Here is a 27,350-nt window from a genome sequence, read left to right as displayed (position 1 = left end):
TCTGAAGGGATAAAGGGAAAGCTATTTAGCATTTTAACAGTGGTACTGATCCATTCAGATATGGGGTTATAAATACACTACTTGGCAGAGGGTGGTGAGAAGACCGTCAGAACCGTGCAGAGGTAAGAGGGGAGGTTTGGAGCAGTGGATGTAAGGAAGCGTAGGAGACTGCTGAGAGATTTCAGAGTCAGGTACCCCAGCCAAACCGTCAGGTAAACTAGAAGAAACCCTGGCATCCAGCGGGCTCCTGGCCCCCCAGCAGCTGCAAAAGGGGGGAGGGGCCAGCCGCGCCTCCAGAGCCGCCCTGCTTCGGGCTTTGGGCGCCCGGGGCGGAGCCAGCGCACGCACGACGGGGTGACGCAGGTCCCCAGCCGGCCTCGTTCTGGCTGCCGCCGCCGCCGCGCTGAGGCGGAGTAGGATGAGGCCCGCGGCTTCGGCTCCGGCGTCGGCTGGGGCAGCAGCAGCTGAGGCAGCAGCTGAGGCAGCCGTGACGGCCGCGCCCCCACCTCCTGACCTGGATTAGGCCCAGCAGCTCCGTGGCCGCCGCCGCCCCGCGGGGGGGCGGGGTGGGGAAGTTCTACGTCTCCCCGCCCCCCCCCCCCCCAGAGCCGCCTCGAAGGAGGCAACCGCCGCGACCCCAGCGGGGCCCGCGGCCCAGCCTTGAGTCCCTACCCCCGGGGGCTGGCATGAGCTGCCCCTCGGCGGCGCCGGGGGGCGGGGGAGCCGCCGCCTGAGCCGCAGTCTGCCGTCGACCCCACCTCGCCGAGAGAGGCTGACCGCGGAACGTGCGAACGACCCCGTCACTGCTTTCTTCCTCCCCCTCAGATCACACGCCCCAGCCCTGGAAGATGGGGAACTGCCTCAAATCCCCCACCTCGGATGACATCTCCCTGCTTCACGAGTCTCAGTCCGACCGGGCTAGCTTTGGCGAGGGGACGGAGCCGGATCAGGAGCCGCCGCCGCCATATCAGGTAGGGGAGCGTGTGTGTTGGGGGTGGGTGAGAGGAGCGGCTGCGCTGGCCGAGATGGAGGGGGCTTAGGGATGTCTGGCCTTGGCGAGGCCTAGCCTGGCGGGTGTTGACCCCGTTAAGGCTGGGTCTGAGGGTGTCTGCTCCCAGCCCCAGAATGGGGTGGTCCTTCACCTCCCCTCGGACACCGTATGGGGCTGGTACTCCCTGTCCTTGAGTTCAGGGATCAGAGTATGTGATCATATCCCTTTGGCCAATGTCTGGTGCTTAGCATGTGGAGTTTGGGTGTGACATTGTTTTCCTGCCTTTATGACCGAATCGTATGATTTCCTCATAGCAACCACCAACTGGATAGGTGGTCAACCGCCCACCCCACTCATTTATATTTTCATATACGATTCTCCCCACCCCCACCCGTCTTTGTTAATTGCATCTGGTAGGTGTTCATTTCTCCCTCTGCTTGGGAGACAGATCTCCAAGTGGTGATTTTAGTCAGCAATATCAAGAGTTGTTTATGGGTATATTAATTTTAAGTCGTCCTCTTCTTGTTCCACCCCTGACACACCTTTTTAACGAGCTGGCTTATTAAGACTTGATTATCTTGAACTTTGAAAACCTTTTAGCCTGACTGGAAATGCCGTCTGTTTTGTGGTTCTCCCTTTTTATCAGATTCTCCTGAACAGGTTTCATTGCTCTTGGTATAAAAACCACTAATCCCAGATGTGTTGGAATTAATTAGAGCTAGAGTTCTTGAAAACTCAAAATAGATAAGCAGATGTTGTAATCCCTGATAGATTAAAAGCCTTTCTTCTGCTTTTTCCATTTTAAATGATACTGAATAAAAAGTTTCCAGAAGGGCCTGAATAGTAGTCCTTATTTTTTCCTGAAGGGAGTTTAGTTTTCTAACTGGGTAGTCTCCTTTGTTGTTTCATGTGGTGACATCATTAGTGTTTTCTTTTCCCATTCCTGTGTAACCCAGTGTCTCAGCACACCAGAAAAACCAGATCACATATGCTGTTTTCTGAATAAAACCCTTGAGGGTTCTTTCATGTATACCAGTCAGGTCCAGTGTTAATTGTGGTACATAGAAGCCTCAATGGCTTCTCTCTTCATTCTGTATTACAAGCCTAGAAAATACATCAGGCTTTTCACACATCTGCCTTTTCTCCAGTTGCTCACTGCTTGGAGCCCTTCCCCCAAGGTTGGCCAGGTGAACATCTAATCAGCTTTAAGGACTCAGCTTTTATATCTGAAGTCCTGACATTACTCTCCCTCCCACTTTGAATTCCCGGATGTGTCTCCCACTGAACCCTCTACACTTACATAAGCAGTACCTATAACACTTTAATGTTCTTTTTCTTTAGTTTGATATGTGTCTCATCCTTGAGGTGTTCCCGTTGTTCCCAGTTTAAGCTGTATGAGGCTAGGAACCCTGTATTTCCAGGTGCCCTTTGTATTATAGTAGGTACTTGGTAACTGGGATAAATGAAGAATAGAAGCCTTGTTCTCAATGGCTAATCTCAGTGTTTTCATGAAATTTCTGGCACATTAAAACACCTAAATGTTGAATGAATTAGCTTTCATTGAATATTATACTTACTGTACTTATACATCTAGGATTTGAAAGTTGTCACAGGGGTAATAATCTCTGTAATTCCAAGCAGTATCTGGATGTCTTTCCAAATGTCTTTGCATGAAAGCAAGTGAACTTTTTAAATTTCATCATCCCTTCCCCATATATATATACTCTACAGCAAATGTACTTAAGTTTCATAAACAATTTTTTAGAATTATGAATTTTCATTACAAAATTTATGCTCCCTAGCCCCTTTATAGCAATTCAGTATCTTTAACTTGTTGCTCTTTCTCTTATCCTTTTGATTGCTATATTAAGGATAACTTTAGAGAACCACATTTGCTTTTGCAAGAAGCACTAGATGATGGTTTTTTTGTGATCATGAGCATTTTTTGGTATGTGTTATTTTTGACAGTGGGAAATTTTTGTGGTTGTCCTTTCCTGAAGTGAATGACCTAGATAATTGATGTAAAGTTTAGTATTAATTGTGAATTTTGTATGTTATGAAAATAGTTATATTAAAGGCAGGAGCATAAAAGGAAACACTTTTTTAGGAAGAATATTGTCCCTCTGAAAGAAATAAGATTTTAGGAACATTTATTTTAGATAATTTGAGTAGCACCAATCCAAGGTGATTTGTAATATTTCCAGTTAACAAAAGTAACTTTTTTTTTCAAGAATTAGTAAATAATTAACAGAACTACAGTAACATTAGCTTATTTATTTTCTTTCATGGTACTAAGGATTGAACCCAGGGCTTCACAGGTACTAGGCAGGCACCCTACCATTGACCCCTTTAAAAAAAAACAGACTCAGCTGCATAGGACTTCCAACAGGGAATAGCTGATTATAAGTAGAGGAAGTGTCCCGTCCCCCCCCCCCCCCCGCCCCCGCCCCATGGTGAGTTATAGTTAATTTAACTTTGTGTTATGTTGTACAATGTACATATATACCAAGAACTTGATAAAGCAAAATTCCAGATATTTCTTATTAGCAGGATATGACAGTTTTGTATGTGTTTTTTTTTTAATTTTTAAAAATTTTTTGCTTAAAAAGGAGCCCTGGGCAAGGGTGTGTTTGCTCAAGTTTCAATCAACAGCACCTGTCAAAAAAAAGAAAAAAGTAATTCCTTTGCCATTAACAGTGGACATTTATAGGAAGTATGTATTTCTTTGCCGTGTTCCTTTTAGTAGTCTCCTACCTTTCACCCTCGCTTTCCTTATATGTAATTTGTTCCAAGCACAATAGCCAGAATGATAATGATCAAATCATGGCACTCAATCCTTCATGGATCCCTGTTTAATGAAACAATTTCTTACAATGTCACAAACCCTATACAATTTATTCTGCATCTCCACACATAGTTATTATGACATCTACTATGCTTTCCCCCTTGCTGGCTTCCCTCTAGTCTCACTGGTCTCCTTGTTCTTATCTAGGACCTTTGCTCTGCTCTCTCCTATGCCTGGAGTGCTCCCTAGGTATCATCATGGTTGATTGACTTCCTCTCCTTCAAGGGTTTGTTCCTTTGATGTTTTTCGTTTTTTGCTCTTCAGGAAGAGGTGCTAGGATTGAATCAAGGGCCTTGTGCATGCTAGGCAAGTGCTCTACCTCTGAGCTCCATTGCCAGCCCTTTTTATTTTGAGACAGTCTTGATAAATTGTTCAGGCTGGCCTTGAACTTGCTATCTTCCTGCCTCAGCCTCTTGACTAGCGGAGGTTTTGAGTATTCTCCACCTTGACAGGTTTGAATTTATCATTTTCAAGCACACATTTACTATGTTTATCCATCTTTCACTAAGAGGAAAGGAGATTTTTGGAAAGTTGTTTTTGCTAAGTAGTTTTTTTTTTTTTTTTGCTAAGTAGTGCTTGACACATTAGGCACTCAATAATTTGGTTGAAGGAATATATGGATTCACCTTTAGTAGATTAAATGTATTATGAAGTGAATGCAAGTTGAATGTTTTAGAGGAAAACTGCAATTCCTAGTCACTCCTAAAGTCAAATGCCAAGAACATTAAATATTGGACTTGATTTAAAATAATTTATTGATAAAATTTTTTTGATTTTTTTTTTTTAATTTTCATATCTATATTGCCTCTAGATGTTTTATGGTAAAGTGATTGAATACTTACCTTTGAAATATGGGTGGGGGAGTGACTGAGGCATTTCTTGAACTGGAAGAATTAAAATTTGGCAACCTATTTTACCCAGCTTTTTAAATTCTGAATGTTTAGAAATATTACAAATGAAATCTGCCCATCTAAGGCAGTCTTGGAGTGGTAGTAAGAGGGAAAATAAGTCATGAAAGGCTGGGGAATGGAGGTTCATCAGAGAAGGGGATCAAGTAGGCAACCTATAACAGAGGTATCGCTCTGTCACTCAAGAACCGTGTTATGTGATGGTTTGACAGAGGCATTTTGCTAAAGAATTGTCATTGAACAACAAATCACTTTATAGTTTTTCTGAGTACATATAAATATTGACATCTTGATGTTTTATAAGTAAGAACTATATGTAGACTTTCCATCAGTTAAGAAGATTTCGGGGCTGAGGATATAGCTCGGTTGTTACAGTGCTTGCCTCACACGCACAAGGTCCTGGGTTCAATCCCCAGCACCAAAAGAAAAAAAAAAATTGACTTAAGTTTTTTGACTCTTATGTTTTTGTTAAGATGTCTCACTTAATTGCCCATGCTGGCCTTGTACTTGAAAATCCTACTGATTCAATGTACTGAGTAGCTGGGATTTCAGTTTGAATCACCATGCCTGGTAAATTCTTATTTTTATTATGGTGCAAACTCAGTATAGAAATTGTACTTTGAATTTTGAAGTTGCTTTTTTTCCTGGGCTAGTAATACATGATTATGATTCTCTATTGTGAAGCTAGGCAGTGGATAGCAAGCTTAACCAATACTCTAAGGTATACTGTGTTGCAAAGCTATAACATGCATTTTCTACTTAAAATATTTTCAACTTTCATTGGGTTTATTGGGATTAGACCCATTGTAAATTGAGGGGCATTTATAGTTTGTGATTTACCAGTCTTCTTTCTCTGCCTTACACTCCTCCCATTCCCCTGCTCAAACAATGGGCATTGAACTCCAGGGTGCTTTATTTACCACTGAGCTATTATCTCCCAACCCCTCCACCCTTTTTTTGTTTTGAGACAGGGTCTCCCTAATTTTCTGAGCCGGCTTTGAACTTGTGATCTTCCAGAGCAGCTGGGATTATAGGCATGCACCACCACATCCAACCTTATTTTTTTTTATCCTGAGACAGGGTCTTACTAAGTTGCCCAATCCAACCCTGAACTTGCTGTCTTCCTCCTTCAGTAGCTGGGATTATAGGCATATGCCACCTTACCTGGCATACCCTGTACTTTTTGATGAATAACATTTGGAAGTTTAAAAGTCAAAGGAAAATAAGCTATTAATAGAACAGTGAATACAAGAATATCTCTGGTTTTAGAGTTAAATAGGCCTGGATTCAAATTGCTTGGCCACTTATAAGAAAAAGGAAAGAGTTTATCAGATTATGTCTTAATGAACTTCCTTCACAAGAAAATGTAATGCTTTGAATATTTCAAAATGTCACTGAATAATGCTTTCTTTTCAAGGTGCTTTTTTGTTAAATAGCTTTTTCTGTCATATAGAACCCAATGAATAGTAACCTCCCTCCTTGAAAATCTTGGGATATGTTATTTATTTTAAAAGTATTTGGAATTGTCTATATTAATGCCTCATTTTTCTGATACCTAATTCAAATAATTGAAGGGTTTTTTTGTTTTTTTAAATGTATCAGCATTTTGTTTACCTTTTTGTGGAAGTTACCTCCAAATTATTTCATCGATCTTAGTCTTTTTAAACAAAATGTTTAACTTTTAGAAAGTTCTCTTAAGGACTGGGGGTGTAGATTAGCGATACAAAGCTTTCTGAGTATGTTTGAGTCCCTGGGTTCAAACCTGAAAAAACTGCCAGAAAAAACTTTCCCTTGTGTGAAGTTTTATCCCTCCCTTCTACTTTCTCATTGAGGTATAGATCAACTCCAGCTTTGTTAATAAAGGCTTCCCTAGACATTTCATTCTTCTCACTCTTAATTTGTCAAGTACAATTTTGTTTTAACATTTCTCTTGACATTTACTATCTTGTTAATTAACTCTTGGTCTTAATGATATTTGTTTTTCCAGTTCAATTTCCTCAAAAATAAGAATGATATATTGAATTTTTAAAATTTCTTGGTGCAATGGAAGGGCACTATACATATTGTAGACACCCACAGAATATTTGATTAACTAGCTCAGAACTATGTGACAATTGAGAACTATGTCAGTTCCTACAACAATAACTTAATTGACACTTCCTTTCCTGATTCCATTTCATGACACTGGATAAATCTCAAGATGATTGTTTCTTAATCCTTAATGATTCTTCCATGACTAACTACTGAAGATCTGTTTAGGCATTCAAGGTTATGATCTGATTCTGTACACCTTTCCAGTTCTTTGTAACCCTGTAACCTATTTACTCCAATCAAACCTAACAGTTTGCTATATATGCCTTCTGCATTCCTCTGTTCTGCATTTCACCTCTGTTCTTTCAGTTCAGTTTACTCAGTATGCTCTTCTTTAATATTTCCCAGTCTAACCACCTAGTGTTCAAAAGTCCAGCTCAAATGTCATGAGTTCATGAATTCCAACCTGTAACATAAAATTCTTTTCTTTTTTGGCGGTGGTGGGAATCAAACCCAGGACCTTGGCCATACAAGGCAAGCATTGAAAAATTACTGAGCTACACTCCAACCCCTTTTTAGGTACTGGGAATTTTACCCAGGGTTCTTTTATTACTGAGCTACATCCCCACTGCTTTTTATTAATTTTGAGACAGGGCCTGAGTAAACTGCTTAAACTGGAACTTGTGATCCTCCTGCCTCAGCCTCCTGAGTAGCTGGCATTACAGGGCATCTTAAGAAAGGCTCTTAATTTTTCTCAGTCTGAACTGTTTTACTTTTATATACCATTCTTCAGATAACTTTTCTCTTTTTGCTCCTGGGGATTGAACCCAGGGGTACATTACCACTAAGCTGCATCCCTGGTCCTTTTTATTGAGACAAGGTCTTGGTAAATTGCCTAGATTGACCTTGAATTTACCATTCTTCTGCCTCAGCTTCCTGAGGTGTTGGGATTACAAGTGTGCCCCACTGTGCCTGGCTATATTTTGTTTGTTTGAATTTGGGTTTATGATATGTGAAGTTCAATTTTTTTAATACATGAGCAAAGTTATTTATTGTGACCATTATTTCAGGGATTTTTTTTTTGGTCTGATTTCCCACTGGTCCTTTAATTAAAATTGCTTAATTGTCATTAAAAATGTGGTAGAGGGCTGGGGATGTGGCTCAAGCAGTAGCACGCTCGCCTGGCATGCGTGCGATCCGGGTTCGATCCTCAGCTCCACATACAAACAAAGATGTTGTGTCCGCCGAGAACTAAAAAAATAAATATTAAAAAATAATTCTTTCTCTCTCTCTCTCTCTCTCTCTCTTTAAAAAGAAAAGAATGTGGTAGAGCACTTGCCAAGTTAGTATGCATGAGACACTGGGTTCTATTCTCAGCACAGCGAATAAATAATAAAATAAAGGTCCATCAACAACTAATAAAAATATTTAAAAAAAGAATGTATGCACCTTTAAGAGTACTGAGTGTCAACAGAATTTAATTCTAGAGCTAATTATAGGGTAACATGAGAAGATGGGGCAGTGAGTTACTTGGTACATAAGATCTGAGAACTTGATTTTCTTAACAGTTTTTAGGTAATAATAGAAACCTAATTGATTTTAAATATTTATAATTTTTTAATATACAGTTTTTTAAGATAAATGCTTAAAGCATGATGGAATTTTTTTAAATATATTTTTTAGCTATAGATTGCCACAATATCTTTTTATTTTTATGTGGTGCTGAGGATGGAACCCAGTGCCTCACACATGCAAGGCAAGAGCTCTACCACTGGGCTACAACCCCAGCTCATGATGGGATTCTTTTTTAAGGGCTTAAATTTTTTTAAGGGTGGGGGTAACTGGGAATTCAACTCAGGAGCAGTTTACCACTTAGCTACATCCTCAGCCCTTTTATTTTGAGACAGTTTTTCTAAATTGCTGAAGCTGTCCTCAGACTTGCAATAACTAGCTCAGAACTATGCCACAATTGAGAACTATGTCAGTTCCTACAACAATAACTGAGGCTCCTGCCTCAGCCTCCCAAGTCACTAGGATTATAGGCCAGCCCTGCTTTGCCCAGCTCAGGGATATTTCCATTCTGTATTAAATTGTTTGTTAAAAATAATCTATAAAATGGAGAGCTGTTAAGTGGGTATACAGTTTCAGTTCTAAAAGAAGAGAAACTCTGAAGATGGATAGTGGTAATGGTTGTATAACATCATAAATGTGTTTACTATCGCTGAATTATATGCTAAGGTGGTAAATTCTATGTGCATTTTAAAACAAATGGGTAAAAATAGGCTGTAAAAGTCTAAAGTCGATTCCTTATGAGTGACATTTAATATTGCTGAACAAATATTAATAAATAATGAATAAACAAGCAATAGGAAGATCAGAAGAATAAAGGAAGGGGGGAATAAGGGGAGGAAGGAGTGAAGGGAAAGGGGGAAAAATGAGGACTGTAATGGAATAAATAAAATTTTATGCATGCATGACTTTGTCAAAACTACTGTGTATAATTATAATACTCTAATATTGGAAATATGAAAGATGTGATAAAGAATTGATTTATAGATAAAGTGGTTTTTAAGGGCAGAAGGGATTATTACATGAGATTGAAAAGTAAAAGAAATTTTTTAAAAAGGGATAAATTTTTTTATAGTCAGTTTGTCTTTATGATATATCATCTTTGAACTCTGACTTACTATTAAGAGTTCTATATTTTGACTAAGAATACTTCAAGTTAAATTGCCTATGAATGTATACATACCTACCTTTTTAATAGTGAATCTGGGGTGTGCTCCCAGGGGCCAGATGAGTAATTATCTTATTTCTTAATCCAGAGAGCATATATCAAAAGTAACTAAGGGGTCTGAAAATATAGAAATGAAGAAAGCATTCCTCCAAATTTATGTCTAATTAAAATTTTGTGAATACTCATAAAAATCCAGGAGTCCTAATACCTGTGTCTTTTGTGACACAGCAGGTATGTGTTAGTCACCAAAGGAAAGAGGAGAAATAATGAGTCCCTTGCTCTCAAGGACAAAGTCAGTTATAAGAGCACAAAATTTATATTTTATATATGTATGTGTGTATATATGTGCATGAAATAATTTATTAGCTCAGTACATAAACAAGTATAAAATTGGAGTTGAAAAACTAGTAAGTAGGTGGTGGGCATGAATTGAGAGTCCAGAGTTCTATAGTCTTGTGTAAAGTGCAGTATATATGTGTAGATATAAACTTAAATGAAAATGTAATTTATATTCAGTGAAAAAGTATATCTTTGCCCATTGCAGTTCTGCACATCTATAATCCCAGCAGTTCTGAAGGATATGGCAGGAAGATTGTAAGTTTCAGGCCAGCCTGGAAAATTTAGTAAGCCCCTGACTCTAGAAGGATGGAGATATAGTTCAGTGCTAAAACACCCCCCTGGGCTCAGTCTCCATATTGGGGTTTGGGGGCTGGGTAATATACATATATGTGTGTATGTGTGTGCACACATGCTCATTTATATATTTTTTTCTACATGGGTTATTGAGCCCAGGAGCACTTTACCACTGAGCTACTTCCCCAGGCACTTTTTTAAAATTTATTTTTATTGAGTTAGGGTGTTCCTAAATTGCTAGGGCTTCACTAAATTGTTAGGGCTGGCATTAACCTCAGTTTCCTTAATCACTGGAATTCAGGCAAACACCACTGTGCCCCACTGTGTGTGTGTATATATGTGTGTGTGTGTGTGTGTGTGTGTGTATGTATGTGTGTGTATTTATATATATATATAAAATCTTTAACAGAATAACTAAGAGGTATTTTTTTTACTATATAATCCAGTGAACAATTATGTACCTCTATGGCATAGACTAATTTCAGCCCCCCACCATCTCACTCATGCCCCCTCCAACAATCAGTACCCTTTCTCCAAAGGTAAACATTATTCTAATTTATCACCCATGTATTTGTTTTACTCAGTTTCAAACTTTCAGATTGAAAAGAATTCTCAGCATTTGTTTGTGAAATTCATGTTACATAATGGCAGTAACTTTTTTGCATTTCTATGCAATATTCATTTGTATAAATGGGCCGTATTTTATTCATTCATTTTACTAATGATGTATATTTGGTTTGCATTGTTTTTTGGCTCTATAAAGTTGTTGTGAACATTATACATAAGCACCTATTTTGGTTGTATATCCAGGAGCATAATTTTGGGTAATGGAAAAGTATATGTGTATATGTTTAGTTTTCCCTTCAACATTTTATTAGAGAAATTATCAAAAATAAAAGTTGACAGAATTGTTGGAATATTCATAAATTCTGCAGTTAACATTTTGCTGTATTTGCTTTAGTACATATCTGTACAATTCTCTCCCAATTAGTTTTCCCAAGTTTACCACTCCTATCAAATATATGAGAGACTGACATCTGGTATTGCAGTCTATTGTCTTTAAAATTTTTTCCCCAGCTTTATTGAGTTATATTTGACAAAATTATATTGTATACAACAATATTTCAATATCTATACATGTGAAATGATTGCTATAACCAAACTAGTTAACAGATACACAACCTCAAGTTTTTTTTTGTTGAGAACCTTAAGATTATCTAGTAGTAGTTTTCAACTACACATAGTAGATTAGTATAGTCACCATGCTATACAATAATCTCCACAATTGTCTTTATTTTAGACATTATGATAGATGTGTTGATATGTTTCCTTGTGGTTTTCTTGCATTTCCCTAGTGAGTACTAGGATTGAGAACCTTTTCATATGCTTGACCTTTTGGATATCATCTTTTATATAGTCTTTTGCCCAGTTCTTAATTGCATTGTCTGTTTATTTTTCAATTGTAGTTTGACACAAATAAAAAAATATATAAAAATAATAATAAACAAAAAATAATTTATTTTTATGTGGTGCTGAGGATTGAACCCAGAGCCTTGCACATGCTAGGCAAGTGCTCTACTGCTGAGCCACAACCCCAGCTCTGTTCTTGTTATTTTGGATTGAATCCAGGGCACTGAGCTACATCACTAGCTCTCCCCCAACCTGCTTTTTTAAAAATTTTGAGACAGGAGCTCTCAAGTTGCTGAGGCTGGCCTTGAACTTGCTATCCTCTTGCCTCAGCCTTCTGACTGAGTTGCTGGGATTACAGGCCTGTGCCACCATCCCATGCCCTTTTGCTATTTTTAAAAAAATTAATTAAATAGTCCTGGTGTGGTGGCCCATGCCTATAATCCCAGCAACTCAGGAGACTGAGACAGGAGAATCATAAGCTTGAGGCCAAACTCAGCAAGGCCCTAAGCAACTTAGTGAGATCCTGTCTAAAAAATAAAAGGGCTGGGGATATAGCGCAGTGGTAAAGCCCTTGGGTTCAATCCCCAATACCCCACCCCTATTAATTAATTAATGTATTTGTTTTTGACAGGTTTGAGTACTTCATCACTGAAATACATTCCAAGTCTCCTCATTATGTGTGTGTGTGTGTGTTTGTGTATGTGTGTGTGTGTGTGTTTTTACTGGAGATTGCCTTGTACATGCTAGATGAGTACTCTACCTGAGTACTCTGCTGAGCCACTTCCCTAGACCCTCTTTTTAATTGTTATTTTGAGACAGGTTCTAAGTTGCCAAGGTCAGTCTCCAACTGATATTCCTGCCCCTCAGCCTCCCCACTCACTGGGAACACTAATGGGCCACCACATCTGGCCCTTTTGCTGTTTTAAATTATTCTGTGATTGTTTGATATGTCAGACATTTGTTTTAGAATATAGTATAAATTTTCTTATGAAATGCTGGATAAAAAGATGTGACGAATTTTAAGATCCATGATGACAAAAATTGGTTATACAATCTTAAATAATTTTATCTAAACCATGGAAAATATCCACAAAATTTCTAAATCTTGTCTTTTTTCCTTACTGGCTGCCAGCACATCTGTAATTCTATTGATTGGATTATAGCTTTTCTTTTTAAGTCAGAAGAATTGGGTATCCCTTACTAAGTTCTTTGGATTAGTTCATATTTCAGATGAATATTACTATTGTTGACTCTTACTGTTTACTTTGGGGGTTAGTATATCTCTAATTTTCATTGTATTACCTTGGAATTAAGTACTTATAATGTATATAGTGTATGTTTATATACTATTTACAATATCATGCAGTATTTTTATAGCTGAGGCTTACAGAAGCTAAGCAACTTAATTTGCCTATGTTTGTCACATTTAATTTTTTTAACAATTTTATTGAGGTATATACCATATAATTCACCAGTTTAGAGTGTACACTTCAGTGGGTTTTTGTATAGAGTTATGCAGCCATCACCAGTCAAGCTTAGAATGGCCTCAGAAAAAAACAAAATCCACTATCCATCGCCATTTACATTTCTTCACCTCTACCCCAAAGCTGAAAGCAACCACAAATCTACTTCCTGTCTATAGATTTGTCTGTCTTGGACATTTCACAAATGGACTCCTACTGATGTGTGGTCATTTGTGCCTGATTCTTTGACTTAGCATAACATTAAGTTTTACATATTTTATAATGTAGTAGGACTTTGTATGTATGTGCTTCTGTTGCTGGAGATGGAACCCAGGGCCTCATGCATGCTAGGCAAGTTCTCTACTACTAAGTTACTTCACCATTCCAGGACTTTGTCAGATATTCCATTGTGTAGATATACCACTTAATAATTTCATTAATTGATAGATATTTGGGATATTTCTAGCTTTTTGGCTCTTATGAATGCTGCTACATTGAACAGTTGTGTTCAAGTATTCTTGCAGTTATATATTTTCATTGCTTAGATATACACTTATGGAATTGCTGTACCCAATAACTCCACATTTAACCTTTTGAAAAACTGTCAACTCTTGGACCATATTACATCTGCCACAGCAATGTAGAGGGCTTTGATATCTACATGTACTTGTTAAAAATTATTATTTGTCATTTTGGTGGATGGCAGTGAAGTGTTATCTTTAGCTTTTCTCCCTCTTTTTTCTTTTGGTGGTGCTTGGGCTCAAACCCAGGGCCTCACACATATTAGACAAATGTTCTACCATTGAGCACTCCAGCCCAAGTAATATAGTTTTCATTGTGGTTTTTGATGAGTATTTCCCTAAAGGCTAATTAAATTGAACATCTTCAGGGGTTTAATTGGATCTTTATACCTCCTTTGAGAAGTGTCTGTTCAAATCTTGTGTGAGTGTGTGTTAAGAATTGAATCCAGTGCTTTGTACATGCCATGTATGTGCTCAACCACTGAACTACATCCCCACTTCTTTATTTGTACTGGGGGTTAAACCAAGGGGCACTTAACCACTGAGCCACATCCTCAGCCTGTTTTGTATTTTTATTAGAGAGGGTTTTACTGAGTTGCTTAGAGCCTTGCTAAATTGCTGAGGCTAGCTTTGAACTCTCAACCCTCCTGCCTCATCCTCTCCAGCCACTGGGATTACACTTGTGTGCCCCCATGCCTGGCTATCTACATTTTTTTTTTTTAGGCAGGTTCTTAACTATATCTTTCATGTTATCTTTAACTCTTGGCCTCAAGCAGATCTACTTTAGCCTCTGGAGTAGCTAGCACTACGGGAATGCACCATTCTTTTTTTTTACCCATTTTAAAGATCTGAAGCTGGGGACATAGCTCAGTGGTAGAGTGCTTGCCTAGCATGCACCAAGCCCCCTGGGTTCAATCCCTAGCGGGAAAGGTGGGAGAGGGGAGACAAACATGGTCGGATGGATGGACTGCTTAAACATTTGTATGAATGTTTTTGGTTTGAAACTAATTGTGTTCCAAAGTGTCTGTACCATTTTTATGTTACCACCGGCGGCATGAGTTCCTGTTTTTCCACATCTTTCCAGTTTTTTGGATTTTTACTATCCTAATATGTATATATTGGAGTGGGGTTTTGTTTTGTTTTGTATTAATTTTCAGTTCTTAGTACTTTTCATCTCTCTCCTTCCAAATGGGACAGATAATCCAAAAGAGCTAGATTTTGGTAGTTCCCTTTTCTGAGTGACACTTAGCTCTGACAAGTGTTTCTCCTGAGGGTAAGTTTTGTTAAGCACAGAATGCCCTGATTACTTATAGTCTACTTCTTGGGAGACTGAGGCCAGAGGATTGCTAAAGTCTGGGAGTTTGAGGTTAATGTGGGCAACATAGTTTCAAGACCCCCATATTTAAAAAACAGAATGCTTTAGCATATTTCAAATCATTCCTTTTCTACTTAGTTGAATCATGAGATTTTTTTCATTGCAAGGACCTGATAAAGAGGTCTTGGAGATAAAATTCACAAGTGATTGTTCCCCTAAGATTTGAATTCCACAATTCATCAAACACAATTATTTAGTTTTTATACCTTGGCACTGAGTCTCTGGGGTTTCTACTCTAGTAAGTGGGATTCCATATATCCACCTTTCTCTCTGATTGTAGGAGCAAATGTTTGTCCTGTAACCTCACTCACTATTTTTTGGTACCAGGGATTGAACCCAAGGGCACTTAATCACTGAACCACATCCCCAGCCCTGTTTATTTTTTATTTGGAGACAGCATCTTACTAAGTTGTTTATAGCCTCTCTAAATTGTTGAACCTGGCCTCCAATCTGCAATCCTCCTCCCTCAGCCTTCGGAGCCTCTGAAATTGTAGGCATGCACTTGGTGTGACCTCACTTCAAACGATTAAGAAGAGTTTTTGATTCATCAACTTGTTTAGCTTTTTATTTGTTAGACAAAATTCCTAAATTCCTTAAATGCCATAAACCAGGATGGCATTTATAAATTTTTATAGTCTATAAATATGAATAGGTCTACTTTATATTAAAGATGAAATAGACTTAGCAGTAGAGCAGGTCAGCTAGGAGAGTTGAGCTTAAACAGTAGTGATAACTATAATCTGACAGAGGGGTAGTTGTAAAATGGAAATATATATGATAGATTTGGCTCAAAGGCAGTCCTCTAGGAATTCAGCAGAGGAAAGGGACATTGGAATGAAGTTGTTTTTCAGTATTTTTTTTTTAAGTTGTTGATAGACCTTTTATTTATATACAGTACACTATTTATATACAGTCACAGACCCTGGGATGAAGTTATTTTTAATGATACCTGAAGTAATGAGACTTATAATCAAATGGGTCTTCTAAAAATGCCCTATAAATCATATAAAGGTAGACTTTATGTGGTACAACAGTGTTTACCAAAATTAATAGAAATATCCAAATATTTAAGGTCTGATTTATATTTGAAGGTAAACAGCTGTGCTCCATAGCACGGGGTTACCCAAATGTTTTTTGATACCTTCAGATCTTCTTTCCTGTGCTCAATTGATTGTACTTTTGCTCTTCTCTCCCATTAAGTAGTCTGGAGTCTGTTTAACCTCTTTCTCCCAAATGAAATGATGGTATATTAAGTTACCATTTCCTGGGATGGGGATGTGGCTCAAGCAGTAGCGTGCTCGCCTGGCATGCGTGCAGCCCGGGTTTGATCCTCAGCACCACATACAGACAAAGATGTTGTGTCCACCAAATACTAAAAAATAAATATTAAAAAAAATTCTCTCTCCCTCTCTCTCCTCTCACTCTTTCTTTATAAAAAAAAAAAAAAGTTACCATTTCCTGTCAAGGAACGTATTTTAGTATGATGTGGATGTGTTTTTATTTAGCATTACATCCAGTAGGTATTTATATAGTTTTCCTATTTCCTATTTACCTTCAAAAATGTTAGAATCCAAGAAATATACCTCCTAAAGAATTATTTTTCAGCATTCTTAACATGAGAGTTCAGCATTTTGTAGAAGGCATAATTTTTATTGGTGATGTTAGCCTTAGTCTTTTGGCCTCGGGGTAAATCTTGTGTTTATCATGCAGGAGGCCTTCAGTTCAGACCCCAGCATTGCAATAAGCAAAAAAAAAAGAAAGAAAAAATTTCAAAAGACAAAATTGTAGCCATTTTATTTATAAATTGAATTATTGAATTGGCTTTTTTGCAAATTTAGATTGCGGAAGATTCCATTCTACAAAGTAGAATGAGAGCTCCCAACCAGGCAATAGCAGAACAGTGGGTTTGTAAGGTGGGAAGAGAAGAAACAACAGATAAAAATGATTAGCCTCCTGTAACTTATAGTTTTTTTTTCGTAAGGGTTAAAGCAGAGGGAATTTGCATGTCATACTGACCAAAACTAGCCTGCTTGGGGATTTGGCTATTAACTCTCTGGGAAGATCAGATAAACAACTTGGTTTCGCTTTGCTGGCATGGAATTTCAGCAAGAGTGACTGCATTTTGGTTTCTGGTTTGGGCCTCATGCAGAGCCCAGTTCAAACCAGTGACCTCTTATGTGTTTAAATCAGTGAGGAGGTGCCATTTCCTTTCAAAACCAGTTTGCTTGGTGGGATAGAAAAGGTGGTTGAATTTGAAAGGGAATTGAAAGGGAAGAAAGTGGAGGTGGGGCTTAGGAAACTCTTAAAATTAGGTAAAAATACCTCAGAGAAAGATGGTTTATTTTAATGATACATATGAATTAAAAATCAAAAGCTGCCAAGAAATCAGGGGACTCACTCTGCTGTGAGACCCTCACATGGTTTTACCTAGGGTTTCAAGGTTTTTTTGTTTGTGGTATCTCCTAATATGTGCATAGTTCTACCTTCTATCTTAATTTTGTTTCCCGATAATCTTGATTATACCTGCCTTTTAATTGGCATTGCCACAACCTTTAGTGATAACACATTTCTCTTCCAAATAGGACACTGTGCAATCCTATGTATGAAATACTCAGTATTTAATAGAAACCAACTAGTAAATTTCATTTTAAAAACAAGCAAACAAATCCCAGCCCTAGAAGCAGAGCAATTTTTCAAACATCAGGCCACGCTCGCCTGTCAACTTTCTTAATAAATATAAAGTGATATCATTTCTCAGTATCTAGATAAGATGCTGACTTTTGTTTCTGTGTGTATGTACAAAAAGTATAGTTAAATGCTATTATTTGGGGGTTTTCTTGCTTTTATGAGCAAGATCAATAGAACATCAGAGCTAAAATACACATTGTGACCAACTATTCCAAATCTTTCTTTCTTTTTTTATGGCCATAAGTGTAATGCCTAGCAGGAGACTGCAGCTGGGGAGGAGGTGGTGCTAGCAGCAGTTTTAAGGCTGAAAAATCAGAAGGGCTGGCTCTTATTTCTTACTGGATAAAAAGATACAGCTTTTGGTGACAAGCTGCATTCTTTAGCAGTGACTTTATTTTTCCGTCACCACAAACCAGACTTGTACTATTTCCAGTCTCAGCACATTATTTAGGCAGTTCCCCACTGCATTGTTTTAGTTTCTGAAATTGTATCATATTCCCTAAGTTGAATCCAACTTTTAATGGAATGCCTTTCAGATGGTCACATTTTACATTTTCATCTGTTTTTGTCTTAAGATTTGGCCCTAGAATGTTTTTGACAACACTATTCATTTTGTAGATGCTATCTTATTTATTAACAAACAACTGGAAGGTTTCAGAGATTTTTCTCATAAGGTTGGACCTGCTTTGTTATATTTTGATTCTGCCTATGTCTGAACCTGTCATTTCCCATTGCCCTGTATTTGCATGTTTTATAATTCTCTGTCCTTTTTATATTGTACCTTCTTCCATGTTGCTGCATTTTTCCTTAGTGCACATTAAATTATTCCTTTTCTATAGGACAAATGTGTGTTTTTGAATTCACTTGGAATTTTTTTTTTTAATTTTTTTTACATGCAGATTTATATGGAGAACTAAAGAGAGAATGTTGCTTAAATTTATTGGTAATAGATTTGCTTTTCCAACTGAATTCTACCTGTCCAAGAGCAAGCAACTGTGTGTATCCTATCACTGAGGACATGATAAATAAGACTAAGATACTTAAGTAGATGATGGATAAAGGAAGTCAGGAAGAATGAAATATCTACCTAGTCATTTATCTAGTCATTTGACTGGTGATACCATTATAGGAGAGCCCAAATGGTTCAGAGATTTGTTTTTGTTTTTGTACTAGGATTGAACCCAGGCCCACATTAACACTGAGCTACATCCCTAAACCCACTCCACCTCACCGCACCTTTTTTTTTTTTTTTTTTTTTTTTAATTTCCAGATAGCATCTCATCAAGTTGCTTAGGGTCTGGCTAAGTTGCTGAGGCCAGCCACAAACTCTTCTGACTCAGTTCAGATTGGGATTTCAGGCTTTTGCCACTGCACCTTGTTCAGAGGTATTAAGTAACATGCCTAAAGTCACATACTTGTTTACATGCCAGTGTTGAAATTCCATGAAATGTTTGTATTTACACAGTCCTTCTCTGCTATTAACCTAGATAGAAATTCTGGATTTGAAAATAATATGGAAGTATATAGAGGTATAGTTTGGTTTTGGACCTATTGAAGTTCTTGAGGATGGGTAGGTAGAAATTTGAAAAATACAAGTCAGGTGTTGTCACTTGGAGAAGCCCTGTTATAATTAATATCAAGTTTACCTTTTATTGTGATTTATCAAATCATTAGCAATTTTTTCATATTATCAGCAGTTTTTTTAAAAAGTTAAGTGTTATATGACATAGATTATAGGAACACTAGTGATTTGATATAGATCATTCAGCTATCCAGTAATGTTTTAGTCCTAACTATGTGCCAGGTACTGTGCATTGGTAAACAGATAGAGCTGGGTAAGGTAGCACAATCTTGTAATTCCAGTGACTCAAGAGGCTGAGTCATGAAGATCATTAAATTTGAGACCAGAAATTCAAGAAGACCCTGCCTTGATGATTGATTGATCAGTTGATTGGCAGGCAGGCAGGCAGTCAGCAGGATATATATAGCTCATTGGTATAGAGTGCCCTGGGTTCAATCTCTAGTATGGGTTAGGCAAGGGAATCACAGTTAAATTGCTTTTTTAGCCCAAACACAGTGATGGTTTGTATTCATAGCCACAGAGATGTTTATACTTGCTATAATATAAATCCAGGGAGCTTTCATTCAAGAATTGCCAATTCCCAGGTACTTTTTGGCCTTTTACTAACTGGTGTTCTCTGCTTTAATCAAATACTCTCTTGAAGGCCAGTGTTTATATTAACAATTTGGTACTTTGGTGATTTAGATAGACCTTCATAAGTTGATTCATAATTCTTTCTATACATTGGACATGATTAATTGCTAAATGTTATTTTCCTTTTTTTTGAGAGAGAGAGAGAGAGAGAGAGAGAGAATTTTTTTTTTTTTTAGTATTTATTTTTTGGTTTTTGGCGAACACAACATCTTTGTTTGTATGTGGTGCTGAGGATCGAACCCGGGCTGCACGCATGCCAGGCGAGCGCGCTACTGCTTGAGCCACATCCCCAGCCCCGCTAAATGTTATTTTCCACTGGTGGTTAAAATCACTAAGTGTTCCTATTTGGGGAAGGGGTTGTGTGTCAGCGTACAGAGGAGACTGGTTATTTTGTTTCTGTTTTTTATTTTTGTTTTCTAGCTTTTTAAATATATTTTTGTTCTAATTAATTATACATGACAGTACAGTGCATTTTGACACATCATACATTAATGGAATATAACTTCATGTATACCTGATGTAGAGTTACAGGTCATGTAATCATATATGCACATAGGGGAATAATATCTGATTCATTCTACTATCATTCCTAACCCCATGCCCCCTCCCTTCCCTTCACTCCCCTCTGTCTAGTCCAAAATACCTCTTTCTCCCCTTACACACACACATACACACACACACACACTCTCTCTCTCTCTCTCTCTCTCTCTCTCTCTCTCACACACACACACACACACTCACTCTCTCTCTCTCTCTCTCTCTCTCTCTCTCTCTCACACACACACACACACACACACACACACACACACACACTTATTGTGAATTAATGTGTTGAGGGGCGTCCAGGTTGGTTCCATAGTTTAGCTACTGTGAATTGAGCGGCTGCAAACATTGACACTGTAGTATGTTGCTTTTGAGTCCTTAGGGTATAAACCTAGGAATGGGATGACTGGGTCAAGTGGTATTTCCATTCCAAGTTTTCTTAGGAATTTCCATACTGTTTTCCATAGTGGTGCATGAGTTTGCAGTCCCAACAATGTATGAGTGTACACTTTCTCTATATCCTTGCAACATTTATTGTTACTTATATTCTTGATAATTGCTATTCAAAATGGTGTTTTCAAAATGGTGTTTTTTACCATCTGCTTTCCATAGTGGTTGTACTAATTTGCAGTCCCACCAGCAATGTATGTGAGTGTACCTTCCCGCCCCCATATCCTTGACAGCGTTCATTGTTCCTTATATTATTGATGATTGTCATTCTGATGACACAGTGTCTCTTTTAAGAATCTGAGAGAAAGCCAGTAAGACTAAAAAGCAATGATTTGAATGCAGGCTTAAAGAATAACTCTACCCAGTGCACAGTGCATCCCAGTGCCTCAGGACATTAAGGCAGGAGGATCATGAGTTCAGAGTCAGCCTTAGCAAAAGCAAGGCGCTAAGCAATTCAGTGAGACCCTGTCTCTAAATAAAATAGGGCTGGGGATGTGACTAAGTGGTTGAGTACCCCTGAGTTCAATCCCCAGTACCCCCTCCCAAAAAATTGCTCTAACTTCTATATAGAAAAAAAATTGAGGGTTTGCTAGCTAATACTGCATACTAGGGAAGAAATGAGAGCTTACACTAGGCAACATGTCTATGTTGGCAATAGAAATGGAAAGAAAATAACAGATTGTCTATTTATGTAGAAAATAAGTTCACCACAACCTGATGACATATTTAATATGAGAGGGTGAGGAAGAAGGAGGAGGTGTTAAGGATGTCTTTATCTTACAAAAATAGAAAGACAGGATCATGCCATTTACTGAGATAGAGAAGCCTAAAAGAGGATCAGATTTTTTCAGGGGAATTTGTTTATGGACATGTTGAGTTTGAGGTACTCTTGAGTCATTGGATTGGAACTATCAGGTAGAACCTAGAGTTTAAAAGGGAGATCTAGAATCAAAATGTAACTTGCCGGGGGTGGGGGGGTGCGCTGCTGGGGTTGAACCAGGTCCTTGTGCATATGAGGCAAGCACTCTACCAACTGAGCTATATCCCCAGCCCTAGAAATGTATAAATTTATGAATCATACCATTTCAACTGTCAACAAGGCCATAGTGTTAGGTGAAGACCATGACAGGATTAAAAAAGGATGCACATAGGATCTTATTTAACACCCTCTACCCCCTCAAGATAGAGGCAGATAGCTAATGGATTCTCTTGAAAGTACTTTTTCCTTACACTAAATAATAAATGTTCAAAATATTAGTCCTTTTAAATTAACTTTGAGAAAAGTTGATGGATCACCACTGTCCTCAAAGTATGTGAGGGCTGATATAGCTCAGTGATGGAACACTTGCCTAGTATGTTTGAGGTACTGGGTTCAAAGAATTCAAAGCATGCTGGGATTTTGTTTGTATTTTGGTTTTGCAAGGGAGCATATCTAATACTATCATTTGAAAACATGGGCATCAATGCAGGCACCATTGCTATCACTGTGAACATTATTTGAAAAGTATGTTTTTATACTTTTTATCATCAGCTCTATACTTAGGCCCTGGAGTATATTCTATTCAAAATTTTTAGTTTTCATTTGTTTTTAGCTGGCAATGACAGTAGCCAAGGAAATGAAGTAGAAACAAACCATAGTCTTTGGCATTGGGAATCCTTAAGACAATTTTCAGGCTTGATGATAAGACTTTATCAAGACTGGCTTTGAACTTGTGATCCTCAAATGTCTCAGCCTCCCAAGCCAGTGGGATTATAGGTGTGTGCTGTGCCACTGCATCTATATCTATATATATTATATATAATATATTATATATTATATGTTATATCTATTACATATTATATATATTATATATTATATTACATGTATATATAATTTTTTTTTTCCATTTTGAGATATGGTCTCATTTAATTTGCCCAGGCCGGACTCAAACTTGGGATTCTTCACCTCAGCCTCCTTGGTAGCTAAGGTTACATGTGTATACCTCTACACCTGGCTTCAGTATATTTTTTCAAAGTAATGTAAATGGACAAAACCCAAATCCTTTAACTTACAGAATCTCCTTGTATCTCCAAGTATGTTATATAGGAAATTGCAGCTCACATGGAAAGCAGAATTCTAATTCCCCCTGTTATTGGTAATTATTTGATTATAAGCTAGCTTGGTCGTATAAAGTGGGAGAGTTGGTCTTAGATGATTTCTAAAACTCCCATTTAAAAATTTTACTTTGGGGCTGGGTTGTGGCTTAGTGGCAAAGTTCTTGCCTACCATGTGTGAGTCACTGGGTTCCATTCTCAGTACTGAATATAAATAAATAAAATAAAGATTGATGTTAAAAAGACCTGGGTGGGCTGGGGTTGTGCTCAGCGGTAGAGTGCTTGCCTAGCACGTGTGAGGCCCTGAGTTTGATCCTCAGCACCACATAAAAAGTTATTGTGTCCAACTACAACTAAAAAAAAAAAAAAATCAACTAGGTCTGATATCTAAACATGAATTTTTTGTTATGTTTTATTGTAGAAGCTAAAGTTAAGGCAGAGCTGGGTGCCCCCTTCTCCCAAATGAAACAAAAACAAAGAAAACAGAACTGTAATAAAATAAGGTTTTTAATCTTTAATTCCTTTTTTAATATTTAGGAACAAGTTCCAGTTCCAGTTTATCATCCAACACCTAGCCAGACTCGGCTAGCAACTCAGCTGACTGAAGAGGAACAAATTAGGATAGCTCAAAGAATAGGCCTTATACAGCATCTGCCTAAAGGAGTTTATGACCCTGGAAGAGATGGATCCGAAAAAAAGATCCGGGAGTAAGTTTTAATTAATAAACACATTTCAGAGGTCTGTTTTCTGAGATTAACTTTTTGAAAATTTGCTTTTTCTCCTGTACTTTGGTTTTGTACATTACTTTGATTTTAGAACACCTCAGTTAATGCAATAAGATGTTCAGAGTAACAATAAGGAAGAATTTTGTAAAAAACTAAAAGCCAAGAAATCATGTGTGGATTCAGACCATTATACTGCTTGTCTATTTGAATGACTTTGATGGTAGTTAATTCACCTATATGAAAGTGAACATTGCTGGTGGCCTCTCAACAGGTTTTTGGAAAGTAGTTTGGCAGTATTTCAAGGACTGATAACCTCTGAGAAAGAGTTATGTACCTTTTCAAACAATATTCCTAGGAATCTGTCCCAAAATGTGTACTTCACTCCCCTCATGCCAGAGCTTTATGCACTAAATATTCACTACAGTCTTATTTAGGGGGAAAAAAATAAAAGCTGCCTAATTGTTCAAGAGTAGAGATATATTTAAGTAAATTATAATACAGGAATACATCAATAACATGAAGTCATTAAAATTGTTAAGGCTTTATAGTGAAATAATTCATTATGCTTAATGAGTTGTAGGTAAAATTTTGCTTATTGAATTTTTGTCCCCAGGGCTCATCATTGATATCTGAGAATCTTTAATGAGGACATTCATTCTCCTTTTAAATTGAGATAGGCTTCACTAACACAGACATAATCTAATTTACTATGTTAGTTAATGTTTGGCTGTTTTAGCTATAGCAACATTTAGGTCTAGTACTTACAATATAGTCTGTGTAGATATTGACTTCTAAAACACTGTAGAATTGGTTTGCTTTCTTGAACCTCAGAAAAGTGTAGTGAACTCGAAACTGGGTTAATGAAAATAGGTTTAAAACAGCAGCCCAATAGGTAGGATTAAATCAGTGGTTCTGTTTTCATATGTAGTTATTAAAATGCAAATCATATTATTCTCCAGCATTCTACTAAAAACTCAGTACAAGGAAAGTTGATCTAACTGATGCTTTCCTTCATAAAGTGCCACATTCTTCACAGATGTATCCTGTAATATGTAGCTTTTTTACAAGCACATTAGTGAACCTGATTCTGAGGTCCATTTCTCTTTGCTCTGCTGATTGTGATGAAGGCCCAGCAAATTCCCAGGAAATTAAAATAAGATAATATGAATGTGTCAACATTTATCAACATTGAATACATCACTATGGATGTATTCAGTTTGCATGCTTTGGTAATGAGGTGACAGGCAAACCATTCTGATGTGTTGTTTGTATTAACATTGTCTTTGTTATGGGATTTTAAAGAGTGTTCTGAGTAGGCCACTCACCTAAAAATACTTTACTCTCACATCCACAGGTGTGTGATCTGTATGATGGACTTTGTTTATGGGGACCCAATTCGATTTCTGCCGTGCATGCACATCTATCACCTGGACTGTATAGATGACTGGTTGATGAGATCCTTCACGTGCCCCTCCTGCATGGAGCCAGTTGATGCAGCACTGCTCTCATCCTATGAGACTAATTGAGCCAGGGTCTCTCGTCTGACTTCAAGTGAACCATCATTTTTGGTGGTTTTGATCTTTCGTCACTGAGCCCAAAGAGCCAGGGATTAGGAATTAAGATCATGCACAAAAAGTTTCCTAAAAATTCCTGGATGGCTGCAGATGTTGAGGAAAGTATGTGATATTTTAGAAACTTAGGGGGGGAAAGTAGGATGGTATTTTTATGTAAAGCCTTGACCCAGTGTTTAAGAATATAATTGTATTTAGACCTTGTTATTGCTCCAGTACATAGGAATTGTGTAAAGTGTTAAAGCAACTGTATATGTTTAAATTGTGTGTGTTGAAGATTAGGAAAAAAGATAGTGATTATTTTTCCTAAATGAAATAACTTTCTTCTCTCCACCAAATTTTTTTCTGAAGTTAATGGCATTTGGGTCAAGGTTTTATTAAAAGCTACATTTTATAACACTGGCACAAAAAAAAAGTAGTTTTAAGCTTGTTTGCACAGTTCTTTTTTTCCATTGGAAATGGAATTCATTGCCTTAGGTCTTTTTAAATAGTGTATTATCGTTGGGGCTGGCTCTATGCTTGAAAACCAGTTTATTTATAACCTGTTGTAAGTGCTATATTCTGTTTGCAGTTAGGAAATGCAGAATTTTAAGTGATCTCCTAGCTTGTAAGCAAACTGAGATGCACTATCCCTTTTCTATATAAAAATGAGTTAATGTGTCAATAAATCAACTCAGCAAGGTGGGTTTAATATTACCCTTTCCTATGTGTTTTATCTAATTCTTTTGGTTGTTAATATGGTGATAAATGAAAGTCAAGGTAAAATTTAAATATTAAGATTTCCGATTTATTGAGCTTGAATTATGCCACCATGCTTATGTAAAAATGAAGGTGGCACCATGGTAAAACTTAATGAGAAGTAGTTTCTCAGTTGTAATAATTTTGATTTCTCTTTCTTGTGATCTCTCCTTCCCTGTTGTCTTGAACCATAGCAAAAGGATACTGCATCTCTCATTACTATAGTGATGAGGTTATTGAAGTTATATAAACACATCTCAGTCTCTGTTTCTTTGAAAGGTATCTGTTAAGTCCTGCTAGGTGATTGTCAAGACTAAGTAGGGAGAATAAAGGTAAATGTGATTCATGTTTTGCACACAAATGCAGAATTTTATAACCACATGACTTCATAGTTGTGATCTCAAAAAAGGAATTTCTCCTTTAATTTTTCTTGCAGTTAATGTAAGAATACTCTAAATCTCTAAGCTTCTGAAGTGTTAGAGGTAGAGATGGTCTAGTAAAGATGTAGTTTATCCTTTTAGCATGTGTTTATTTTTCCTTATGTACTCAAGGTGATTTATTCAGCTCAGTGATATTACAGCTAAAAAACATTCATTAGCAAAAGGAGAAGCAGTCTACACCTAACAGAGGAATCAGAAATGTTTCTTATTTTTGTTGAGTTGAATGTTTGACTCTAACACTTTTCTACATACAAAACATAAGTTCCTTAAAGATTCTTCATAATTGTATTATAGAAGAATTTGGTATGTCATAAATACTTAATTTGACATTCAACTGTAGTAGCCATATGTTGTTTGATTTCCTTATGAGCACCATGATGGAAACACTCAAATGAATTTGAGAAAAATTGGAAGAAATTAGATTATTGGGTTCTGTTAAATTGTTAATGTATCTTGCTTAAATTTTTGTTCATTAATTTATATCCATCTGATTATATAAAGTAAATTTGGAGGAAACAGCTGAAGTTGTGCAATATTTTCAGTGATAATTACTTTTTGTTCTTGTGTTTTCTACTTAAAACATGTCTGTTATCCAGTATTATAGTCAGACCTTCTTTTCTAGATTGTCAGAAATGCTAAATGAACTTTTTTTAAAAAATCAGTTTCCATGTTGATTTTAGTCTTTCTTTATTATAAGGCTTCTTTCACAGAAGTTTGGTAATATTGAAGGCACCGGTATTGAACAGAATGATTTTGGGGGCACTTTGTATTCTTTGACTTTGTTCTCCACATACCATGTTAAAATCCATCAATTTTGGCTTTTACTGAGTTGTTAAATAAAGTTATAATACAGCTGTGAAGGGCTACAGTTAGAGTTGATTACTGAGAATATTTCCCAAGATATTCCCCCCCAAAAAAAGGGGGGGTCATGTATAAAATTTAAATTTGATCACTTTAAAATCTTTAGGTATA

At 37.3% G+C, this 27,350-nt stretch overlaps 1 protein-coding gene across 1 annotated transcript; it reads left to right on the top strand.

Annotated features, from left to right (window-relative positions):
- The first annotated feature begins 361 nt into the window (after positions 1-361).
- On the top strand, positions 362-27,238 carry Rnf11 (ring finger protein 11). Its single transcript, XM_076860438.2, has 3 exons — positions 362-971; positions 23,442-23,611; positions 24,984-27,238. The coding sequence occupies exons 1-3, from the start codon at positions 849-851 to the stop codon at positions 25,153-25,155; spliced, it is 465 nt and encodes a 154-aa protein (XP_076716553.1). The 5' UTR covers positions 362-848; the 3' UTR covers positions 25,156-27,238.
- Positions 27,239-27,350: the final 112 nt, after the last annotated feature.

Source organism: Callospermophilus lateralis, chromosome 7 (genome assembly GCF_048772815.1).
Source record: "Callospermophilus lateralis isolate mCalLat2 chromosome 7, mCalLat2.hap1, whole genome shotgun sequence".
Classification (NCBI taxonomy): Eukaryota; Metazoa; Chordata; class Mammalia; order Rodentia; family Sciuridae; genus Callospermophilus; species Callospermophilus lateralis.
This window is presented reverse-complemented; position numbering and strand designations above follow the sequence as displayed.

Coding starts and splice junctions, on each gene's coding strand:
- Rnf11 (XM_076860438.2), top strand. CDS start 849: ATGGGGAACTGCCTCAAATCCCCCACCTCGGATGACATCTCCCTGCTT. Junction 972..23,441: donor AGCCGCCGCCGCCATATCAG/GTAGGGGAGCGT, acceptor TTTAATATTTAG/GAACAAGTTCCAGTTCCAGT. Junction 23,612..24,983: donor TCCGAAAAAAAGATCCGGGA/GTAAGTTTTAAT, acceptor TCACATCCACAG/GTGTGTGATCTGTATGATGG.